Source organism: Telopea speciosissima, chromosome 3, assembly GCF_018873765.1.
Source record: "Telopea speciosissima isolate NSW1024214 ecotype Mountain lineage chromosome 3, Tspe_v1, whole genome shotgun sequence".
In the NCBI taxonomy this organism is placed as follows: Eukaryota; Viridiplantae; Streptophyta; class Magnoliopsida; order Proteales; family Proteaceae; genus Telopea; species Telopea speciosissima.
The window spans coordinates 70,908,185-70,931,094 of record NC_057918.1 but is presented as its reverse complement, the minus strand read 5'-3'; the positions used below and the strand labels follow the sequence as shown (position 1 = coordinate 70,931,094).

Sequence of the window (22,910 nt, the reverse complement as noted above, 5' to 3'; positions counted from 1 at the left end):
GTGTTGTCTATTTTGCAATTGCCTGCTTGGGGTGTTGGCCTACGGCCTTCCTCTTCTTATTGTTGGCATACGGTATGGCCATGTAGATCTTTCTCTTTTCTTTTTCAATAACAAAACTGTTATTCATCAATGAACTTTTTTGCCATTTTTATTTAGACTTTGGAGTTTGGTATGTTTCTTATCACTCTGATTTAGCAGAATTAACTTTCTTTCCCTTTTGATTCTGTCAATAGGAGCGTCTTTGGAAGATAACTGCCGCCGCCCATATATGTCATTCGGTTGCATTTACTGGTTGGTTCAGGTTTAATGAACAGAATCTACGTCGGAAGCAACGAAAAGTAGCTCACATCTTGGCAAAGGCTGTCATGCAGTTCTGGAATTCAGCTGAGACTTTTCTAAGCAGTAATGATCCAACTGTTGGGCTTAATGAATGGAAGTCAGATTTGGTTGGATCAGCAGATGTTAATGCGGGTGAAGCCATTGAAGACCGCATTGGAGAACCTAATATGGTGCTGGTTTGCTTTTGCCAAAATCTATTTGATGCTGCTGGTTCTATAACCTCCATTATGCTTTTCTATTTGTAGATGTGATAATTGTTATTCAACTTTCTATGGCTTTATTTTATATTTAATTTGATGTCAATATATGTTGTTCTTATGAATTATTCCAAAAGAGAAAGAGAAAAAGTAATAGACTGTTTCGCACCGGAAAAGTACAGTCCAGGATGAAGATGATATCCAGAAACAGCACATTGGCCATCAAATACAGAAAGCAGGAAATTGCCGTAACCCCAATCCTACTGCTTATTCACTTTCCTAATCCTAAATGAAGCACAATTCATAATGAATTAAACATGTTGGAGACCATGCATAATTCCAGCAGAAGGAAGAGAAGAAAGCAGGCCAGTTTTGCCTGGATGAAGATGACATCCAGAAACAGCACATTGGCCATCAAATACATAAAGGAGGAAATTGCCGCAACCCCAATCCTATTGCTTCTTCACTTTCCTAATCCTAAATGAAGCACAATTCATATTGAATTAAACATGCTGGAGATCATGCATAATTCCAGAAGAAGGAAGAGAAGAAAGCAGGCCAGTTTTGCCTGTGGTGTGGTCTGGTCCAACTTTGAACTAATTTTCTAGTGTTCTTTCCAGACCCTATGGTTCAGTTCTGGTTCACCCAAGGAACCAGCAATCATGGCTTTATTTTTTTTTTTAAATTTATTATTATGTTGCTAGTAGTCAGACTGGAATAGGTTATAGTTCCAGTCCTGTTTTCAAGCTCAGTTCATGTTTCCTTTTCTGTTCAGGATTGGTTTAGGCTTTTGGTTTTTTTGAGTCTGAGTCTGTCTAGCAATATTTATTTTCTATATAAAAGTATGTAAGGGGCTATAGCCCTACCAATGAATTTATGAATGAAGAAAGGCTTTGGCTACTACTATGGTCTGTGGATCTCATGCTTACTCTTGTGGGATTAAAGAGTGTACTTCTGTGGACTCAGGAGTGGATTGCTGTGGAGTCAGTAGTTGTTTTCTGCTGTAGATTCAGCAGGTTAATCATGTGGATTCCTGATTGTTATCCTCTCTTATCTATCTTCTCATTTCTCCATTTGAAACAGGTTAGATCTGAATTTTTCCTTTAACCCTGTGCATGAGTTTCTAATTCTGTTCTGTTGATTTAACTGCTATTCTGTCACAAATTTCAGTTCGGTTTTCAAACTATAATCCTGCCTATCAACTTCAGAAACCATTAATCCTGCCTAATGATTGCAGAAACCATAGCCTCTATTGTGTATCTGAAAATTCCTGTTTTTCTGAATCTGATTTGCTTTTCTGTTTTTTGGGTTGTTTGCTGAAACCCCTCTTATGTTTTTTTTTCAGTTTCTAATTCTCAGTTTTCCATCAGTTCCTAATATCTAAATCCTTTTCAACTCTACTCGCTAAATTTCTGAGTTTCTAATTTGGTAATTACTAATTCTGGTTTCCGGCTTTTTATTTTGTCTTTTGGTAACCTGTTAAAAATGGAATTCGTCCATATCTCTAAATCTGGCCATTGGATTACTGTCTGACTTCAATGGTCTGTTTTGCTTGATACCATAGTTTGAAAACTTGTCTCGACCAGGTCAAGATTCTCGAGATCTCGCCGAGACTGCAAAATTTCCCCCCCCCTTTTTCGGAATGATGTTTCGGTGGGCAAAATGGCCATGGTTGGTTCGGAAACTTTAAGGGAAGCTTGTTTTGGGCTTAATAAACATGTTTAAACCTTCAAATTGGGAAAAAAAATAAAAATCCCAATTTGGTGTTTTGGATTTGCACCCTGCCACCCTTGGTTGGCAGTAAAAGGCCAAACAATTAATGTAATATTGCCTATTCTACACATTGTTTGAATGATATGAGACATAATTAGCAAATAAAACGTAAATTATGCAATAATGGATGAAGACACATAATATTGAGTAATTATTTAAGAAATAGTTAAAGACTTAAAAGTTTCTACTACAAACTCCTCCACGTGAAGTGTTCACAATGCATATTACATAGATACCTAACAGTGAACAATACATTAGTCATAGACAACCTACTTCACTAGTCTTCCATGTCCCAACTCCCAACAATGCAATTGATCTCTTCGTAGTGATGTGGCAACCCCTAGTAGTGTATACCAGTTGTATTGAGTGGTGATGTGGCCAAAAGTCTAGAAACAAGGTTTCCCCCCTTCTCTAGACAAAAAACCCTACCTTTGTCGAGTTACTTCGAAATTTCGAAGTGTGCTCCAAAGTTGGTGCTTTTTTATAATGTGGAATGTAGTAGGTTTCCGAAATTTCGACGAGACGGTACAAAGTACCGAAATTTCACCGAATTTTTGGTTGAGATATTCGAGTTAGTGCATATTCTGTGTCTCATGTGTAAACTCGTTTCAAGTAGCTTGAGATTCTCGAGTTTTCTGAGATCTCGCCGAGATCTCTTCAAGTTTTAGAACTATGCTTGATACATAGACCCATTGATCAGAGTTTTGGTCCTATGAAACTGGTCTTTATAGAGTTATTGAAGTTCTCTTTTGCTGGTCTTTGTTCCTAATCCCTGTGGTTCGGTTACATTAGGTTTTCTTTACCCTAATCTTTAGGTGACTTAGAATGCCCCACTAGGAGAGTAGCCTGATCTGGGTCTCCAGTGTAATGAGATATTCCTGTGAGCACACATCTCCCTTGCCCTCCTTCTCAAATGTGAATATCTAACTTAGAATTCCCCACTATGAGAGTTGCCTGATCTGGGTCTCCAGTGTAATGAGATATTCCTGTGAGCACACATCTCCCTTGCCCTCCTTTTCAAGTGAGAATATCTCCAGGATCCTGAATCCTGCACACTCCCATGAATCCCCCCCCTCAAGTGCTGAAACTGAATTGTAGATGCCACCTCTAACCCAGTAGTTACTGTCACGGTTAGTAGTACCTTTACCCTATGTTTCATAACTGGCAGAAGGATTGATTTGATGTGAGGTCCTTTTATATTAAAAACTAAACTTTGTTTTTATGATTACTGATTTATAATATCCGAATTTTAAAGTTAAAACTGCTTGTTATCTTAACGAACAAGCAGTTTTGCACATTTTAAGAGTTTGATTATACGAAATATTATTATTAGTTCTATCCACAACTTGTTAACAATCGCTAGTTGTATTAGGCTATAAGCTAATTTTCCTATGCTGAACCCATGTGGATGCTAAAATGAGGCATCAGAGGACCAAGGAGCCTGGACACCTTGGTGTCGCCTTGATAACTATGGTGTTGCTTTTGGCTTTAAGAGGATCTTTGAGAATAGCTTAAAGAGATATGAATGGCAAGCTTTCCAGTAAACTAGAGTCTTCTAGTTGCTATGATATTTGATATCCACAGTCTAACAAACACTTTTAGCCAGATGCTCTATTATCTCGGTGGTGCTTCTAAGGTAAGTTGGGTAATACACCTGTCACAAATGACTAGCTTTTTATTTTTTTTATTTTAAATTTTCTTGATAGGTAGGCCCCAAGGAGAGTTGAACCCATGACCTCTTAATTGTTTGGTGTTGGTCCTTGCCAACTGAGCCTACCCCTTTGGGGTTACAAGTGACTAGCTTCCTTTCTGTCCTTTGCTCCCCGTGGTAGCCTTTCACTGAACAAGTCTGTCTTCAGAATGCCATGAAACTCCTCAAGTCAGCTGGTATCACCCAAGTGAGCTTGATTCCCTCAAGATAACTCCTTGGACTTGATCTAGAAAAATCCAGCAATTCCTTTGAAAAATAATCCTAAAGAAAGGAAATGAAGGGCACTCCAAACCTTCTTCCATCTACTCTTAAGAAGTCGTGATAGTTGTTGTTCCTAACATCTGCTAAAGCTAAAAAGTAGGCTTGACCTCATAATTTATCTAAAAGAGGAGCAATGAAGAAACAAGTGGTTTGTATAATCATATGCTTGGCAATATTGTTGCATATACAACTCGTAAGAAAAATCTTTCATAAAAGGTACTTGATTGGCTAGAAGAATCTTATCCTCGACTACCACTGACATGTAGGGAAATGAGCAAAGAATTGGCGTTTCAAAATCTTCTCTGATGGGAAGGAGAATTGACTCTTTAAAGTTGATGTGTTGAAAGATTGGGCAGTGAAAATTGTATTCTGGTTCCACTCTGAGTTTGTCTACATTATTATGGACTCGTATCTTGTAGTATAGATATGTGGTCATTATTTAGCAGTTACTCTAGCATTTTGAGATATTGTTCAGGATTTGTCTTGTTAGTCACTCAGTTGTTACGATTCAAATGCTTGTTTATTGAATTAAATGATTAGCTTTCCAGAAAATGTATCTGTTTCTCTTACATCACTCTTACATCAACACTCAATTTTTGCCTGTTTTCTCAGGAAACAAGCAAACATTTGGAAGAACAAAATCGTGGTCAAAGCCCCAGACTTGCAATTCAGGGATATGCAGTGAGGTTCCTGAAATGTAATAGCTTCCACGATCATCCTCTCCAAGCTGAAGCACCAGTGACTCCTGACAGGATATCTGATACGGGCATTCTGGAACGGGAGGAACATTTTTCAAAAGTATGGGCTTTTATTAGTACTTCACTTCCCCCCTCCCCCCCCCCCCCGCGGGAACCTGCTGAAGCCAATTGAAGATTTGTGGCTGTTAGACATTCAGAAATGACTTGTATTCTGCATTTCCTCCCATTCTGTTTATTTGTTCAATATCAGCTCATACAAACCATTGATTCTACTGACCGTTATGCCCTGATTCTTTTCTTGCCAGGAAAGCCTTTTCTATACTGTTCTCCCTTGTGCAATGGGAGACTACAGAAGATCCGTCGAATCTCATTGGGCACAGTATGAGGTAATCAATAATCATATGCCATCACTATGTTATCTATGTACATGCAAGCAATATAATGTGCCTGATTAGCGGCAAGGTTCAAGATTTTGGCATGGTAGGTTATTTAGGCCCCTGCTGAAACCGAAATATTTCGGTGAAATGGGGGTGAATTCTGGTAAGTTTTACTAAAATTGACAGAAATGCCTGAAATGTGCTCTAGGTGGTGGAGTTTTGGCATAAAACTTCAGAGATTGTCTATTTAGCATGGGAGAGGGTTCCCCATGATGACAATTTGGGGGGAGGGAAATTTGCATGCCACACCAATAGCAGTACAGAAAATGGTATGATCCAAATGGGGGCCACATGGTCAGAGCAAGAGAAAATAATAAAGAACCCCATGTGAGAGGAAAATAGTACTCTGGCATTGTGGTGTTTTTCTTTTTCCTTCAACCATAAATACACATGCTTGTAAAAAACAAGAGTGGTGGTTTGGCTTTGGACCCAATGTTGTTAGTGTTAGCATAGCTTACCATATCCTGTTACTTATATGATATGACCTACACTCTACATACAATTTAGGCTTAGAACACACACGTTCCGTCAGACAATAGAAATATGCTCTAGGAAGTAGGAATGAAAAATACACAAAGGTTACTCACATCAAAGATTCAAGAATGCATTCAATGCAGTTAGCTTTAAAGTTTCTTCCCCAAACAACCAAGCATGCATCAATTAACACTTATAAAACAACTAGGAAGTCATTTCTTGAAAGTTCTAGTTTTTCCCCAAAAGATTTTTTTTAGTATTTAAAGAAATAAAAATGACCAAATTAACAATAACTTAATATGAGACAACACATTAATCATCCCATTCATTTGAAAAACATAACAGCTATGTATTCATAAATTTTCAATCCAAAACAGAATTCTTATTCCATTTTTTCTGTAATTTCTGTAATTGAAATAAAAAAAATTTCTTGCAGAAAATTCAAACCACCTATGTGAACTTCTAGATCGACCTACAATGTCTAACATATAAAATATTGAGCCCCAACCAAGCTATTTTGACCCTAATTTTTTGGAAAATTTTGTTCAAGGAAAATTCCCATTTTAACGGAACATCAAATTGATGTCATTTCATGCACATAGAATGTTAATATTTTAATTAAATAGTGTTAGTCATTTGATTCAACAAGAAAAGTGAAAACACAAGAAATTGGAAGGATTTCAGGAATTTACCTTCAAACTTCCAATTTGGGGGGGAAAAGAGACCAAAAGATGCTTCAAGAACACTCAAATGTTGAAGATGATACTCCACAATCGCAATCAAAGGAGTGAATTAGCATGAATCAGCAGCAAATGTGATTGTTTTGGCTAAATTTGGGGTTTTCTCAGCAATTTCGATTATTTCGGTTCTTTTTCTGTCGAAAGAGGTGGAATGGTCGAAAGGCTGTTGATATCATTTCGGTCGATACGATATGACGTTTCAGTCATTTAATTGAAACATTTTGGTGACATTATGTATTCCTCTAATTTCTCTTGGCATTTTGTTTCGAAACCTCTCCTGAAACAAAAATATTCTTTCAAATGTTGAGCATTTTGGTCAAAATTTGGTACCATGATTAGCAGTTTATGACAATAATACAGAAATCAATGTTTTCCTTACCTCCCCTGTTTTAATTGATTTTCAACTTTCTAGCTAGTTGAAGCAATTTCATCAAGTATAAATCCAGAAGTGTCATTGGGGGACATTGCAGAGAATTAATAAAATATACTCAGGAGAATCAAAGAAATGCCAAATGTAACCCTACCCCAATAAAGAGGTGCTAAATGTGTTTATGACTCTGGGAGGATAAACCCCCTCAGAATCACGTCATAGGAGAGATATCAGATGTTCACTGGGCTTTTACAAAAAACATTTTGCAGTGGCTGATATCTTTCATAGAACAGCTTATTTTATTCTGGCACGTCACTTTTCTCTAGCTTACCATTTGCGTATTTTTCTTTTATAAATTTCAGAAAACTGGCAACAATATGCAACAGGAGGAAGTTGTGACATCTATGTATGATGCTTTATCAGGTATTTATCAGGAGCAATTGTAGTTGCTTCTTCCTTGTTAGTTTAACAATGTCATGCACTTGACAAGATTTATTTTGGATTCAGAGTTTGGATCTCGAGAGAATGCATATGAAGAGGATGAAGGAGAAACTGGAGCATATTATTCTCCTGGAAACTTTCAAGGTAGAAAATCTTCAAAATTTGCTCAGAAGAAGCGGAAAACATTACTGCAATCATATTCTCCAAGGTCATATGAAGTTGGAGCTGATTTGCCTTACGGCATGGGAACTAAACTGGCTACTCAGACATCCTCGTTAATCGGGAAAAGACCTAACAGTCTGGCTGTCGGTTCAATTCCAACGAAACGTATGCGTACTGCAGCCAGGCAGCGGGTTCTAAGCCCTTTTAGTGCTGCAGCTACTGGGAATTTACAGATTACTAGCAAAACTGATGTTTCAAGTGGAGACACTAGTTCTTTTCAGGATGACCAGAGCCTTCATGGTGGATCCCAGTTTAGGAAACCCATGGAGGTTGAGTCAACAGGAGAATTCGGCAAGCAGTCACCTTTTGATTATACAGATATATCGACAAAACCGAAAAAGAAGAAGAAGGCTAAGCATTTACTTTATAAGAACTCATTACATTCAACAGAAGCTGCCATTCTTCCTGGCAAAGTATGGTTCCCCCCCCCCAATTTTGGATTCTTCTTTTTTATTTTCATGGTTAAATTTCCTGAATCTTATATGGTTGCAGGGTGTTGCGTATGAACAGAGATGGCAGCTTGATTCCATGGTTCAAAATGATCAGGTTGGGTTTTATTTATTATTGGTTTTTGGGTTCTTTCTTACTGAATATATTGTTTGGATTTATTTATTATTGGGTTTTGGGTTCTTTCTTACTGAATATATTTTTTGGTTTTTGGGTTCTTTTTTACTGAATATATTGTTTGGTTTTATTTATTATTTGGTTTTTTGGTTCTTTCTTACTGAATATATTGTTTTTTTCTATGATGCTTCTGTTTTAACCAATATCATAGGAGAATGATTTTGTTGGATTTCCTTTAGAATGACAAATCTAAAGCATTTAATTGCTAAATATGGTTCATCATGAAAGCTCCTCAATAATTGGTAGGGTATTTTGAGTTGTCCTTGGAAAAGCATCAAGTATATTGCCTTCCTTTCCTTGGTTAGGTATGATTTCCAGGACGGTGTAGAATCTGTTTCTGGGAAGATCTTTAGTATCAGGATTCCCTAGATTATATGCTTTATCAGGGGGAAAGATCACTTAAGACCGTGTTTCTTGTGTGATCAGGGATTTCTTGGAAACATGGTTCGAGAACTCGGTTTCGGACCTGGTTTCGCTCAGGCCAAAAACCGAGTTGGACCAAGATCTTGGTGAGTTGGTGCAATTTGTTTTTTGAACTCGTTTGATGGTTTTGGTGGGTTTTTGACCTAGTTTGGTCATGAAACTTGGGGTATACATCCTATTTTAGGCCATTTAAACACAATGACACTGTCAGATTTTCCAAAATCAAAGTCCAAATGAGAGTGTGACGTCGGACTCTAGGTTGGTAGGCGAGCCTTGGTACTTATAGGCCCTATTCTACACATAATTTAGTAATAGAAAGCAATCAAAGCATACAATTAATGTAAATCAACTTAAATAAGCATTAGAAATGTAAAAATGTAAATTATATCAATCTTAACATAGACCTGTATCAACTCTTCCATCGATCTCACTTGAATCACTTCTCACTTATACAGTTATACATTGAATACTAATACATCATTCCAAATTTCCAATTCTATCATGCAAACGAGTACTGTGCTGGATCAAAACCTCGAGACCTTGGTTGACTCTGCTGATGCAAGTTAACCTTTGTTTGTGACGCATAGGCTTCCCATGTCATAGTGTTGCTGAAGAATTGTACGTACTCTTCCACATAATACATAAAAGTGGAGTCATCAACAAACTGAAGGTACCCTATCTTAGGGTATGGAAAAGGCGGTTGCGATGAGATCGATCCACTGCTACTGCCACCAGGTTGTCGAACTACCATCGGCATGCATAGTAATAAAACTCGTTTCGTTTTGGTGCGTCGGTTTGACCAAAATTTTCCGAGATACTCAGTCGAAATATGGTATTTTTTTCATGGGTGTAAAATGCCAAAAATGACCGAAATTTCCGAAATTTCTGAAACGAGATGACCAAAATTACTGAAATTTCCGATATTCGAAATATTGCATTTTTTTTCAATTTGATGTTGCATTTCGTTTCGACTCGACCGAGATACTCGAAATTCTCGAAATCTCAACTGAGACGAAACGAGTTTTAGTACTATGTCGGCATGTATGGCTGGGTTGGGACTGTGAACATGTCGTCCACAAAACCCGACCCAATGCTCTGATTACCTCCATAGTCAAACTCAGACGCTGTCATGCAGAGTGTACTGATGATGGATAGCCAAAGTGTGACTACGATTGCGGTTGTTGTAGATCTTGCAAGTTCAATGTTTGCTGAAGTATCTCCACGCAATTTGGCGATTTTCCGTCGAAAGATCAAAATCAAGTTTTTGGTTTTTTCTGGAGCTTCTCTGCCAAAACCAGCAAGACGACCGAGAGCAGTCGAGATCTTGACTGGTCTCGGTCGAGTTTAAGTCCATTTATATAAATGTTTGGTTCAATCTCGGTCGAACCGAGATCTCGACCGAGACAATGCATTCCTTCAATTTCTCCTATAATCTTTTCTCGGTTGTGCAAAAAAGCAAGATTTACCGAGATCTCGGCGAGTTCTTGTTCGATGCTTGGAATCTATGGATCTGGTTTAGATTAAGGGAATCTGTACTTCTAATGGTTCATTATTTATTAGAGTGTCTTTTTATGGTCTTCATATAGAGGATGAAGTTTGGATAAAAAAAACCAGTAGTGTTCAGTGGGTTTGCAAAAATATATGCCACCTCCAGTACTATTTTAGCTCCAACCAAGAATTTCTTGATGAAATCTAGCACCAAGGACAAATCCCAACCTACATAGTCAGAGCAGATTCACTAGGAGTGGAACAAAAGTTTTTTACTGCTGCAGCCAGTAGAATGAAGGGAAAAAGAAAAAAGAAAAAGGAAAAAGGGGCTTACAGCAACAACTACAAACCATGAAGGGGACTTCAGATTTCATCGGAAACTTAAGCCACAAGTGGTCCCAAATATGGGCCTTTTCTGCCTGCTCATGAAAAAGTTCAAAAAAGATTTCTAGTCAACTATGCTGGCTCACATGAAAACAGAAGAGAGCGTAGTAGTTGCACAGCCCTATTAAGTAATCCCTTTGCAAAACTATTCAAATTTAAGCAATCTCATGTTTTAAAACAAATCCATGAATTCCGCGTCTGCCCCTGTGGTTGAAAAAATTGAGGGGTGGAAAAAAAATACTTGAGATTAAACTAATGATTGCTTACTAATTCTTCCCTAGTTGTGTAATTCAATTTAAAATGCCCCATTGAATTACTATCCAATCATATCCTTAGTGGCTTACATAGTTGTCACGGCGTCACGGCGATCCAAGTCGGTGGAAGGGTGTCACGTCGATATATCGATATGTCGCCCGCCATGGCGTTGCCATGGCGAGCATGTCGACCATGTTTAATTTTTTATTTTCTCTATTTTTAATGTCATTTAGTATGCTATAATATATGTCCTATATCATCAAAAATCAACATGAAAGTGTACTACACTACTACTAATATACTATGCCACTATGGTTTAATTCATGAAAGTGTAACTAATATCCATTAGTGTATATGAAAGTATGAAAAATTGAAAATATAGATTAACCTATCAAATAATAGAAAGCAATAGTAAAAATCAAATGATAGGCTAACCTGTTTACTGAAGCTTGATAGAAATAGTCTTTCTTCAGTGTGTGTGATTTGGAGCAAAGCATTTAAGCTATTAAATCTTTAAAAAAAAAATAATTTAAATCTAACTTTTATATGTACAAATATCGACCGATATGCCAACATATCGTGGTATGGCGTCCATGGCGACGCCATGGAAGCCATATCGAACGATATATTTACATCCACCATGGCGTAGCTCGATATGCCACCTCTCCCAGCGCTAGGACGCCATGACAACTATGGTGGCTTATGTGAGCTGCCTGAGAAGAACGGAAAGAGCAAGAAAGATTGAAATCATGAACTCCTTTCCCTTTATTAGTAAGTAGGAATGCTTGACTGTATAATATTTGCCATCCATTATAAGTAACCCCATCACACCCCTTTAGCATTAAGGAACCTCAAGTTTTAAAATGAAACAAGAATTCCAACTCTGCTCTTGTGGTTGGAAAATTGAGCGGTGAAAAAAATGAAGACCTTGAGATTCAACTAATGAAATCCCCAAAATATGAATTGTTTGTAAGGCTTTATCACTATTGTAATTTGGAGACTTGAGTTTTTCTGACAATGCCTTCGAACTCCTGACCTTGGGCCTTCCTAATTAAAGCTGATGGAACTTTATTTATCTCAGATATGAGCTGTTTTCATCACTTACCATTAAAATTTTGTAAAGGTTACCTCCATATTCTGTTTAGCGGATGCATAATTTTATTTGGGTAAATCACAAAATGCAGAATTTGTTTACACATGGCTGGCCTGAGGTGTAGAATGTGAAACTGACTCTGAGTTGAAATTTGTAACCAATAGAACCAAGTAATTGTATTTGTACAGAATCTTTAATTTTTTTGGGGAGGGGTGGGAGGATGCAAGCAAGGTGTGAAGTATCGGGAAGATGGTTTTAAAAGACGTATCGGAGAGACATTAATTCACATGGATATGCTTATGATACATGAAAAGCAAGTGTTTTAAGCATTGTGCACCATAAATATGCAACAAATAATAATATCCAACTAATGTCAAGCTATCTATTACGCACCATAAATATGCAATAAATAACAATGTCCAACCAATGTCAGGTTAGCTCTGTCTTCACAGTATCTATGTGGTACAAATCTTCATTGGCAAGTGCAATATCAAACCTACTAATAAGCAATAAGGAGTAATTAAGCGAGAAGATTTGAAAAAAAAATCTATTTTCGTTTTAGGATACTGGCTTAAAGTAATCCCTAAAGGTCCAAACCAACAAGCGATATGTAACTATAAACATACTAGTAATTGATAAGTAACATACAATCATACATTAAGCATATACATGTTAATCATACTACTACTCTACTAATAACATTTTTAACAAGTCTGAAGTAGTATGGAATAATAAGTACTTAACAACAAATTTTATTATATATTATCAATCACAATTCATTCAAGATGATCTGAATCTAGGTCAGTTTTCCAGTTTAGATGTGATACTTGTGATGCTGATCTGGGGTTCCAAAACCAGAATCAGATTGCTTATAGGCCCACCCGAATAATAGATGGCTCAAATCTAAGATATAGTGGCATAATTGTAAATAACCAGAAATTTTTAAGGGTTACTTAGGAAGGTGGACATAGGTTAGGACTTAGGACAGAAAGGTCTTTATGATTTTTTGTATGGGGACAGAATGGGAAGTAAAAACAAAATAAGGATTTATGGGAATAATAGAAGTAGAGAGGGACAAAAATGGAAAGTCAGAAAAAGGGAATTAGAAACAAACTCATGATTGAGGTTTTACAAAATAAGGATATATGGTATAATAGAAGTAGAGAGGGACAAAAATGGAAAGTCAGAAAAAGGGAATTAGAAACATAACTCACGATTGAGGTTTTCTTCAACCTTTGGAACCAAAGAGTCACGACGGCGTACAAGAGAAGAACTCGAACTGCAGCCTTGGAATCTGTCTCAAACAGCCTTAAAACTCCAGATTTGTTGTCTCCTAGGCCTGCTGGATCGATCCAAACCACTGCTGTTACAGAAATCAGATATTGCTTGGAATACAGATTTCTGAAACTTGGAATCAGCGGTGGTTGCAGGTTCCGATTGAGTTCAGTGGAGATTTTTCTCAACAAGGACGGATTTAGGGAAAGAATCTCTAAGGTTTAACTTGTTTTATTGTATGATTCAAACCCTAGAATATCAAACTGGTTAGAGAAGAACTGAAGAAGAGGAAGAAGGGTTACAGAAAGGGAAAAATTCAGAATTGCAGAGGAAGGAGAAGGCAGCCACGGTATCAACTATTCAACTCAAACTTTCATTCATTCAAACTCTATTCTCCATCATGGGTTACATGCCCTTTTATAAAATACAAGTCCTAATCCTATCTTGAAACTGAAATCATAACTTGACCCTACTTCTATCTAATCTAAAACAGAAAACATTCTCAATTAGACCTGGACTCTTACCTTTCTATGATTCTAATAACATGAATAAAATAAGAAATAGAAAATTACCAAGATTTCTTATTTAATCCAGTGTCTAACTGCATCAACTCTCCCGATCTTAAAAGAACTCAGTTCTGTCGAGCTAGGTCGCGAGCCCAAGATGCCTCTGTAATTATTTCGACGCTGAGGTAGCATGTGTCTTGAGGTAGACGATAGACTTGCAACTCCATGGGTAGGGAGGAGAGAGTGATCCATAACTGGAGGATGAGAAAACTGTTGTTGCCGTGGCATATCCTTCAATGAATGAGGCAACATTAAACATACACCCTTCTTGCTTTACTTTGATGGTTTTCTGTGTGCCATCATAGAGAATGCTAGCATATCGTTGCCAAGGTCGCCCTAGAAGAATGTTGCAGTGCGCCAACGAGGTGACTAGGCAAGACACATGGTACTATAATGGCCCAAATTGGAAGTATACTCAAACTACTGCCGTGGCCTCTTCTCGAGCTGTAGGTCCAAAACCTTGCACATGAATTTTCTTGAAAAGCTGCTTCTGTGGCAGGTTGTGTGCTCGAACAAAATCAGCAAAGATGAAATTGGCTTCTGCCCTGGTATCAACAACAGTATGAACATTTGTAGAACCGACACCTTACAAAAGAATACCCTTTTGCTTGAAGAGGGGAGCTTTATCAACTAGTCCTTTTGAGATTGATGCAAGACTAGCGGAGTGAGCTTCAACTTCATCATCATCATCATCTTTTGAAGGATAAGGGTATAAATTTTCATCATCATTGTCATCCTTCTCTATTGGTTAATTCTCTGCTACATTTATGTGGCGAGACTTATTGGGACATTTATTGTCATAGTGATTCTTCTCGCCACAATTACAACACACAATGTTCTTCCACCAATCATTGTCTCTGTTAAATTCCGGCTTCTTTTCTTCAACTCTGCGGGTTCAGGCTTCTTTCTACAATCCGTGGTGGAGGTCTATAAACTGAAGTAGTCTTGAGCATATTCTTCAGATAATTATACTTTTCTTCAGCTGTCTTGGCATAAGCTGTTGGCACATCAATGGAGTTGAAATCAGTGTTAGCCAACTCTAATTGAATCTCAGTACTTTGCTCGCTGATATATCTTATAGCCTGTTGTTGGTCTCTCCTGAAGTCGGCACCTTGAAGATAATTGGTGGAACTCTAGTGTGTAGGTATCCACATCCTTTTTGCCTTGTCGAAAAGCAATATGTGAAACAATACCTTCTCATAATTAAGAGGAATGAGTTTCTCTTTCAGAATCTGCTTCATGTCCTCCCACTTTGTAACGGGTCCAATTCGCTTGATAAGCCTTGAGTGTAGTACATCCCACCATGAACTTGCATACCCAATAAACTTGGTGGGAATAAGTTCACACTTTTTCTTGTCCGAAAATGATTATAAGTAAAGATCCTTTCAACCTTGGTTAATGACAAGCTCCGAGAGAGTTGTTTTAGGTAGTATGGTCATGTCCAACAAAGGCCTAGGGACGCCTCAGTAAGGAGGAGTGATGTGATCCTGATTGAAGGAGTTAAAAGAGGTAGGGGTAGGCCTAAAATGACCATAAGAGAATTTATGCTGAAGGACATGCAAAGTCTAGGTCTTATACCAAGTATGGTCTTAGATAGAGCCTTTTGGAGGGTAAGGATCCATGTAGCAGATCCCATTTAGCTGAGATTCTCCTGACTTGCTGGGCTATGTAATGTAGTCCTAGAATAGGAGATAATCCTACTAGGAGCCAGGTGAAATCAGGTTCTGATCGAGTCTGCTGTTTGGGGCAGATTTGGGGCTGTTTAAGGCAAATTTAGGGTTTAGGCTAGGGTTAGGGATGAGTGTGATACATGGTAATGATCAGCAGGTCTAGGAGATTAATTTGATATAAAAAAAAAGGATTTGATTAGGTTTTATAATTCTGCAGATTTAGGCTTAGGGTTTTGGGTTTTAGAAATTAGGGAAATCACCAAAACTAGGGTTTTGAGTTGGAGATTGGAGGAGGGCTTTTGGTCGAATATTAGAGGGGCTAAGGGGAAGGTTCGGTTGCAGCAGGGGGTTTTCTAATGGCTGATTATGCCTAAACAGGAATTTAGGGCTTTTAGGTTTATGGGGGTTAATGGGGGATTAGGGTTTAGATGGCTTGATAGGACTGAGATGAATATCGAGTGGAGGGGATGATGTAAAGGAGTTGTGACTGAAATATGAATGAATTTTGATGGTTGGTTGAGGCTGTAACTGAACTAGGGTTTAGGAATTAAATCAGAAAATAAAGGATTGAATGGGGAAGGAGAAGGAAAGATAAAAACAGAATTTAAAGTTCAAACTCACCACTGGAATCCACCAGCAGCAGCTTGAATGAAGAAAGATGAAGCCACCTTCAGAGAGAGATCCTCCCAACCATCACGGCGTAAGGAGTCGCAGGAATCCACCCACCCTTTCCACCTTGAAATCCACAAGGATGCACACTCAAAGGAGCAGAACAACAGCAGCAGTTGGCCAGCAGCAGAAAACAGTCTTTTAATTCAAATTTCAATGTGGGGGAGCCCTCCACGATTTACTATATTAATAAGATGGCTTTTATGCCAAGTCCTAGTACAATTTAAAGTCTTTTCCTTCAAAAATCGTGGAAGGAAGAGATTTAATCTAACTTAACTAATTTAAAACAGTAAAAGACCTATTTAACCCTACTAACTTAAGTTAAAAGATATCTAACTTAAAATAACTAATTTAAAAGAAGATTCTATATTAGCCAATAGGATATAAGGACCTATTAACCAATAGGAACATTTCACTTAAATTAGACCAATTGAACCAATTGGGTGCAACCAATTCTAAACCGGTTCAATCTAAAAACAGGAAAATAAACTAAGTATTGGACTAATCCCGTATGCAACCTATATACCCCTAGTTTAGGCTCATTAAAGTGGCCTAGTACATAAAAAACCCTTGGGAACAAAGACCCAACATGTATATAACCCAACCCTAGGCCTATTTCTAAAGAAATAAGCCCTATTTGGTGATCATTCTGCATCACTATGCCTCTTTCCTCTTACTTTCATCTTTCATTTGTCATTTTCCTTTATAATATCTCATCTTTTTTTTTTTGCTTAGATCTCAGTTCACCCTACGTTGTTTTGTTTGGGTCCATGTAGTCGACTCCATTAAGTTGGGATAAGGCTGTGTTGTTGTTGTTGTATCCTTTCAACCTTGGTAAGCCAATTAAAAAATTCCTCTAGCCCCTTTTCACCATTGAACTCTGGAACCTCAACTTTGATGCCATAGTCCCTGTTAGAAAATTGTCGTGTGATGTCCTGGGGTATAACTGAATCTGGTTGATTTCTGTGAGGAGTATCTTTGATCCATAAAGTATGAAATTGAGGAGCTGATGTAGATGGTCCTGCTTCAACTTGTTTTCTGGTTCTCTTCATAAAAATAAGAATCTTAGCAAGGGTGCTCTGAGTCTCTTCCATGAACTTATTGTACTTTGCATCACTCTTTTGTTGATGCTCAACCAATTCCTGATATAACTTCGGTGCTGGTGATGTGACCTCCTATCATGGTTAGTAACTGTCTGAAATTCGGTTCTGATATCAATTTGATGCGTATCCGGGTTTCCAAAACCCGTATCAGATCGCTTATGGGCCCACCCGAATAATAGATAGCTCAAATCTAAGCTATAGTGGCATAATTGTAAATAACCAGAAATTTTTAAGGGTTACTTAGGAAGGTGGACATAGGTTAGGAGACAAAGGTCTTTATGATTTTTTGTATGGGGACAGAATGGGATGTGGGAATAATAGAAGTAGAGAGGGACAAAATGGAAAGTCAGAAAAAGGAAATTAGAAACATAACTCACGATTGAGGTTTTCTTCAACCTTTGGAACCAAAGAGTCATGGCAGCGTACAAGAGAAGAACTTGAACTGCAGCCTTGGAATCTGTCTCAAACAGCTTGAAAACTCCAGATTTGTTGTCGCCTAGGCCTGCTGGATCGATCCAAACCACTGCTGTTGTGGAAATCAGATGTTGCTTGGAATACAGATTTCTAAAACTTGGAATCAGCGGTGGTTGCAGGTTCAATTGATTTCAGTGGAGAGTTTTCTCAACAAGGACGGAGTTGGGGAAAGAATCTCTAAGGTTTAACTTGTTTTATGGTATGATTCAAACCCTAGAATGTCTAACTGGTTAGAGAAGAACTGAAGAAGGAAGAAGGGTTACAGAAAGGGAAAAATCCAGAATCGCAGAGGAAGGAGAAGACAGTCACGGTATCAACTATTCAACTCAAATTTTGATGCATTCAAACTCTATTCTCCATTGTGGGTTACATGCCCTTTTATAAAATAAAAGTCCTAATCCTATCTTGAAACTGAAATCATAATTTGACCCTAACTCTATCTAATCTAAAACGGAAAACATTCTCGAATAAACCTGGACTCTTACTAATGTAGTCCTGGATTTGATTGCTCAAACCAGGAACCAAAACAGAATTTTTTCATTACAGATTAGGGGAAATCTTGATAATAGGAAATCAGGTGGTTGAATGGGCTTATAACTTAGGTTGAGTGTGGATTATATAGTAGAGGAGAGATACTGAATGTTACAATTAAATCAGATGACTAAATTTGAAGTTATGGAGGAATCCTATTTGGGGTCGGAGTGAGGGTGTTTATTATGGTAAATAGGGTACTGGAACTAGGGTTAAGAGTTATGATTAGGTTACTAATTTCAGAATTGATATATCCTTAAATCATATACTTATTCTGCGCGTGAAATCAGAATCGGTTATTTTTGAAGGTCTGAAACTGTGCTTTAATGGGGGGGGGGGGGGGTAGGGACAGAATGGGAAATATGAGAATATATTAATCTGGCCATACAAACTAGGTCAAATTTGAATCACTTCCCAAATTAGGGTTAATGGAGGTATGGTGAAAATCTAAGTTCAATCGGATGGCTGGTTTGGTAGATCTCGAAAATCACCTTGCATATGATCTTCTAGAAGGGGAGATCCAAGTTACAGGTTTGGAAGGTTTGTACTTTGTTAATGGCACCAAGCTGAAATAGAACCTTCATACTTGAACAGTAGTAGAGGATGCACTAAAGTAACCAAACGATCCACCCGGGCTTCCCATTGCAAGGTGTCAATCGGATCAAACACCGATTCCTTCAAACGATCCACCCGGGCTTCCCACCGCAATGTGTCAATCGGATCAAACACCTATTCCTTCAGCCTTGATCAAACACAAAACAAAAATCTTCAATGGAGAGGAAGAGGAGCAAAAAGCTTTTCATTAGGGCCTCGTTTGTTTAAAGGGGAAGGTGGGGTGTTTGTTGGGATGATGGGACCCACATGTTGGTGGGGGGGGGTTTTGTTGGGGTGGAAATGTTGAGGTAAAGTTACTTTTCCCATGAACAGTATGGATAGGATAGGGGTTGGGTTTTGAAGTGCCACATCAACAGATAGCATTTAATGATGTTCCCTCAGCTTTTGTAAGTTCACCACCCTAGTACAACCAAACAAGGTTGGGGTGGGATTTTGAAGTGCCACATCAGCTTTTTCCCAGCCCACCTAAGTCCCCTTTAAACAAATGGGCTCTAGTCAAAATTCGTGTCCAATGCTTGCTCCCCTTACAACCTTATATAAAAGGCTCAAAAATAGACTCCTACACAAAAAAGGAAAGGCCTAACCCAATTCTTAACCTATTAGGTAACCTAAACTGACTAGGAAACTGAAATACTAAAGGAAATAGATAAAAAACTTGGCTGGACTTATAGAGTCCTAATCCAGCCCAACTTACATTGCTTAAAAGCAAATAAAAGAAAACTACTGGTTGGACCAGCTTGGACCCGGTTCAATACTTCAATTTAAAAACAAAAGATTTCAAAAATAAAACTAAGTATGGAAACTAAACTAACTAATCCCGTATGCAACCTTATTACCCATAGTTTAGGCCAATAAAAGTGGCCTATTACATTGAAAACCCATGGGATCAAAGCCTCAACATGTATACAACCCAACCCTAGACTTATTCCTAAGCAAAGAAGCCCAGATTGGTGATAAATCTGCATCACTTACCTTCCTACGATTCTAATAACAAGAATAAAATAAGAAACAGAAAATTACAAAAAGTCCTATTTAATCCAACGTCTAACTGCATCAACTTGGCAAAAAACGCAAGAAAAAAGATTCAAGCAATTTTTTATTAACCTACTTCAACCCATGGCTTTGATGTTCGATCTCCAAGCTTTAATGTGAATTTTTGCTTGTTTAATCACTCCTCCACGTCGTTTTTGAGTAGTTAGGATCCACTTAGGTTTTGACAAAAAATATCAGAGTAGGAAGAAGTTTTCTTTCGAACACTGGGATTGTTTGGTTTTGTCAGTCTTTATTGGTTCTGTGCATAAATTTTTTATTTAACGATTCTGTATCGTATTGACATGGCCAATCTCTATATGTATCAGCTGTATTGATCCGCTATTGTATTGATACTCGATACCATGGGTGCAAGGCTGCAAGCACCCGTTAACATTTGTGAAGCATAAATGATGATGAATGTGAAATATATGCTGATGAGTTATGGAAACACAATGATGCTGTACCATATTATTAGTTATCAGATTTAGCTCTGCGGTCTTTTCCCTGCTGGTTGACTGCAGATCATTTTATTTCTGTTCTTCTATGTGCTTTTTTAAATGTCGTTTGTGCATATGGTAATGCAATATCTTCAGTTTCATATTATACACCTTCTAATTGCAGAGGGATCATGCCAAAAAGAGATCGGAGGGTCATCATTTTGAATCTAATGGAAACAGTGGTAATGCTCCTTCTCAGTTTGTATTTGCTTTTAATGAGGACACTTAGTAAGTACTTGAAATGTTCTTCACATTTACTTGATTTTCAAATGTCTTCTCTTTAGGTCTTTTTGGCCAACATGCTGCGAAGAAGCCTAAGATCCTGAAGCAATTAACAGATACTTGTCCTGAGAACTTTGCTCCAGTGGCTGGTTCAATTCCTTCACCGGTGGGTTCCCAAATGAGTAACATGTCCAATCCAAATAAACTAATGAAAATGATTGCTGGCCGGGATCGAGGCAGGAAAGCCAAGGCACCGAAGGTATGCTCTATGTTGACGGCCTGTTGAGGTTTCGTACTTCCATCTATTCTCTTTGATTCTGGTTTCATTGCTGGTCTATATTTGTTCGCATGAGCTTTTCTCGTAAGATGTTTGATTTCCCCTCCTCCCCAACATTGCAGGCACCTGCTGGGCAGTCAGGGTCAGGGAGTCCATGGTCACTATTTGAAGATCAGGTTACTGGTCTCCTATCAACTATATTTAGAATTGGGTGGCTTTTAAAACTAGGAAAGAGTTTCTTAAATATTTTCTTGTTTTTAATGCAGGCACTCGTTGTCCTTGTACATGATATGGGTCCAAACTGGGAGCTTGTAACTGATGCTATCAACAGTACACTGCAATTCAAGGTAAAGTAATTTCATAATCTTCCTTCACTCATGAATTATCTTCTCTTTCAGTGCTGCATTAAGTTATGGTGCAAGTCTTACGGTTGCTTTCAGCCTACTTTATTCGATGGTTTAGGGAGCATATTCAATGCTTTTGTCCTTGGAGATTAAAGTTGTTATGTTGATTCTATTTACCTGTCCAACATTTCCAGTGCATCTTTCGGAAACCTAAAGAATGCAAAGAGCGTCACAAAATTTTAATGGATAGGAATGGTGGTGATGGAGCTGATAGTGCTGAAGATTCAGGATCATCTCAACCTTATCCATCTACTTTACCTGGCATTCCAAAGGTATGTCTTCGGTCTAACTTGAACTCTACGTCCTTTTTCTTTATGTTGGTTTTGGAGTAACTTTATACCTACATAACCACAGTTTGAGAAAGTAACTGATCCGATCTGCTGGTGTTGCGGCATACATTAACAGGGCAGTGCCAGACAGTTGTTTCAACGTTTGCAAGGTCCGATGGAAGAGGATACTCTTAAGTCTCATTTTGAGAAAATCATTTTGCTTGGTCAGCAACTGCATTCTCGTAGGAGCCAGGTTTGTTTCACAATTGCATCCTGAAGCATCATATTGTGCTGAATTTAAAAAACATACGATGAAAATTTGGATACAAAACGAGTCAGGAACATTCTCTTGGATTATTAGCCGGAGTCCAAATAGTTCTTGTTATTTGTCAAGGGGAGTTTGTTTAGCATTTTGTAATCCATTTTGGTACTTATTGCTTTCCCTTGTCCATTTCCCTATTTCTTATCTCCTCCCACTAGTCATCAATGTTTGGCACTTTCTATAATTTGTTCTAAGTTGGTTCAATGTATGTCTATACCGTTTATGTAAATTGACATGATTCAATCTTTAGCTGCCCTATTGCCCCTCCCAAAAAAAAAAGGTTGCACAACTCAATAATAATATTGGCATGTTTTTATCCATAGTTGTCATGGCGTTTAGGCGACCCAAGGCGTTGGAGGGGGCCTGGACGAAAGGCAACACCAACAAGGCAACCAAGGCGCCCAGCTAGGCGATGCCTTGACAACTTATCTTCTACATGGCTAATTTCCATTCTCTGTTACTTTGCATAGTTGCTGTTATGTGGATATGGGTACATACGTCAAAACCTTGCATATACAAAAAGCAAGGTTTGAAATTTCGATTTCTCAATTCAACTTTGTGTTATCCCAATTGAATTGGAGTCAACTGCATGGATCTGGTTTCGCCATTCAATTCTATAACCATAATCCATGCATGTATTCTCTCACCACTTCTCCTGTAGTCATTTTTGGCCTACTTTTTTAGCTTCTCCAACCGCAATCGTGTCACCGCTTACTTTTATCCAAAGATCTTCGTTGCACATCGTCTTAGTTGTCTCGTCACGGTGTCTAGGCAATCAAGGTGCCTGGACGCCTAGGTGATTCCTTGACAACTATGCACATGTCCATGCCACTCAAATAATTTTCTCTCAACTTATCATTTAATGGATTTGGAGCTAGTCCTAAATTACCTTCAAGCCTGATTTGTTTACTCCTTATTTGATCTTTTCTAGCTTTACCACTCAACTATCTAGACATCCTTATATCAGCTATACCAATTTTATTTATATGTGGGGTCTTTATTGCCCAACATCAGTTCCATTCATCATTGTAGCTTATTTACATGCAATAAATGA

At 38.1% G+C, this 22,910-nt stretch overlaps 1 protein-coding gene across 10 annotated transcripts in view; it reads left to right on the top strand.

Annotated features, from left to right (window-relative positions):
- LOC122653669 (chromatin modification-related protein EAF1 B-like) overlaps positions 1-22,910 on the top strand; it is a 53,826-nt gene that overhangs the window by 5,709 nt on the left and 25,207 nt on the right. For 9 of the 10 annotated variants that reach the window (XR_006331841.1, XM_043847596.1, XM_043847595.1 and 6 more), the window contains exons 7-18: positions 234-509; positions 4,894-5,079; positions 5,285-5,365; positions 7,363-7,423; positions 7,508-8,076; positions 8,156-8,209; positions 20,487-20,544; positions 20,647-20,843; positions 20,984-21,037; positions 21,128-21,208; positions 21,400-21,537; positions 21,671-21,787. Coding sequence is in view for 9 of the 10 variants with exons in the window: in XM_043847596.1 (XP_043703531.1) it covers positions 234-509; positions 4,894-5,079; positions 5,285-5,365; positions 7,363-7,423; positions 7,508-8,076; positions 8,156-8,209; positions 20,487-20,544; positions 20,647-20,843; positions 20,984-21,037; positions 21,128-21,208; positions 21,400-21,537; positions 21,671-21,787 (1,872 nt within the window). In the remaining variant the exon portion in view is untranslated. The remainder of the gene's footprint in view (positions 1-233; positions 510-4,893; positions 5,080-5,284; positions 5,366-7,362; positions 7,424-7,507; positions 8,077-8,155; positions 8,210-20,486; positions 20,545-20,646; positions 20,844-20,983; positions 21,038-21,127; positions 21,209-21,399; positions 21,538-21,670; positions 21,788-22,910) is intronic. The other variant, XM_043847592.1, reaches the window with a different exon arrangement.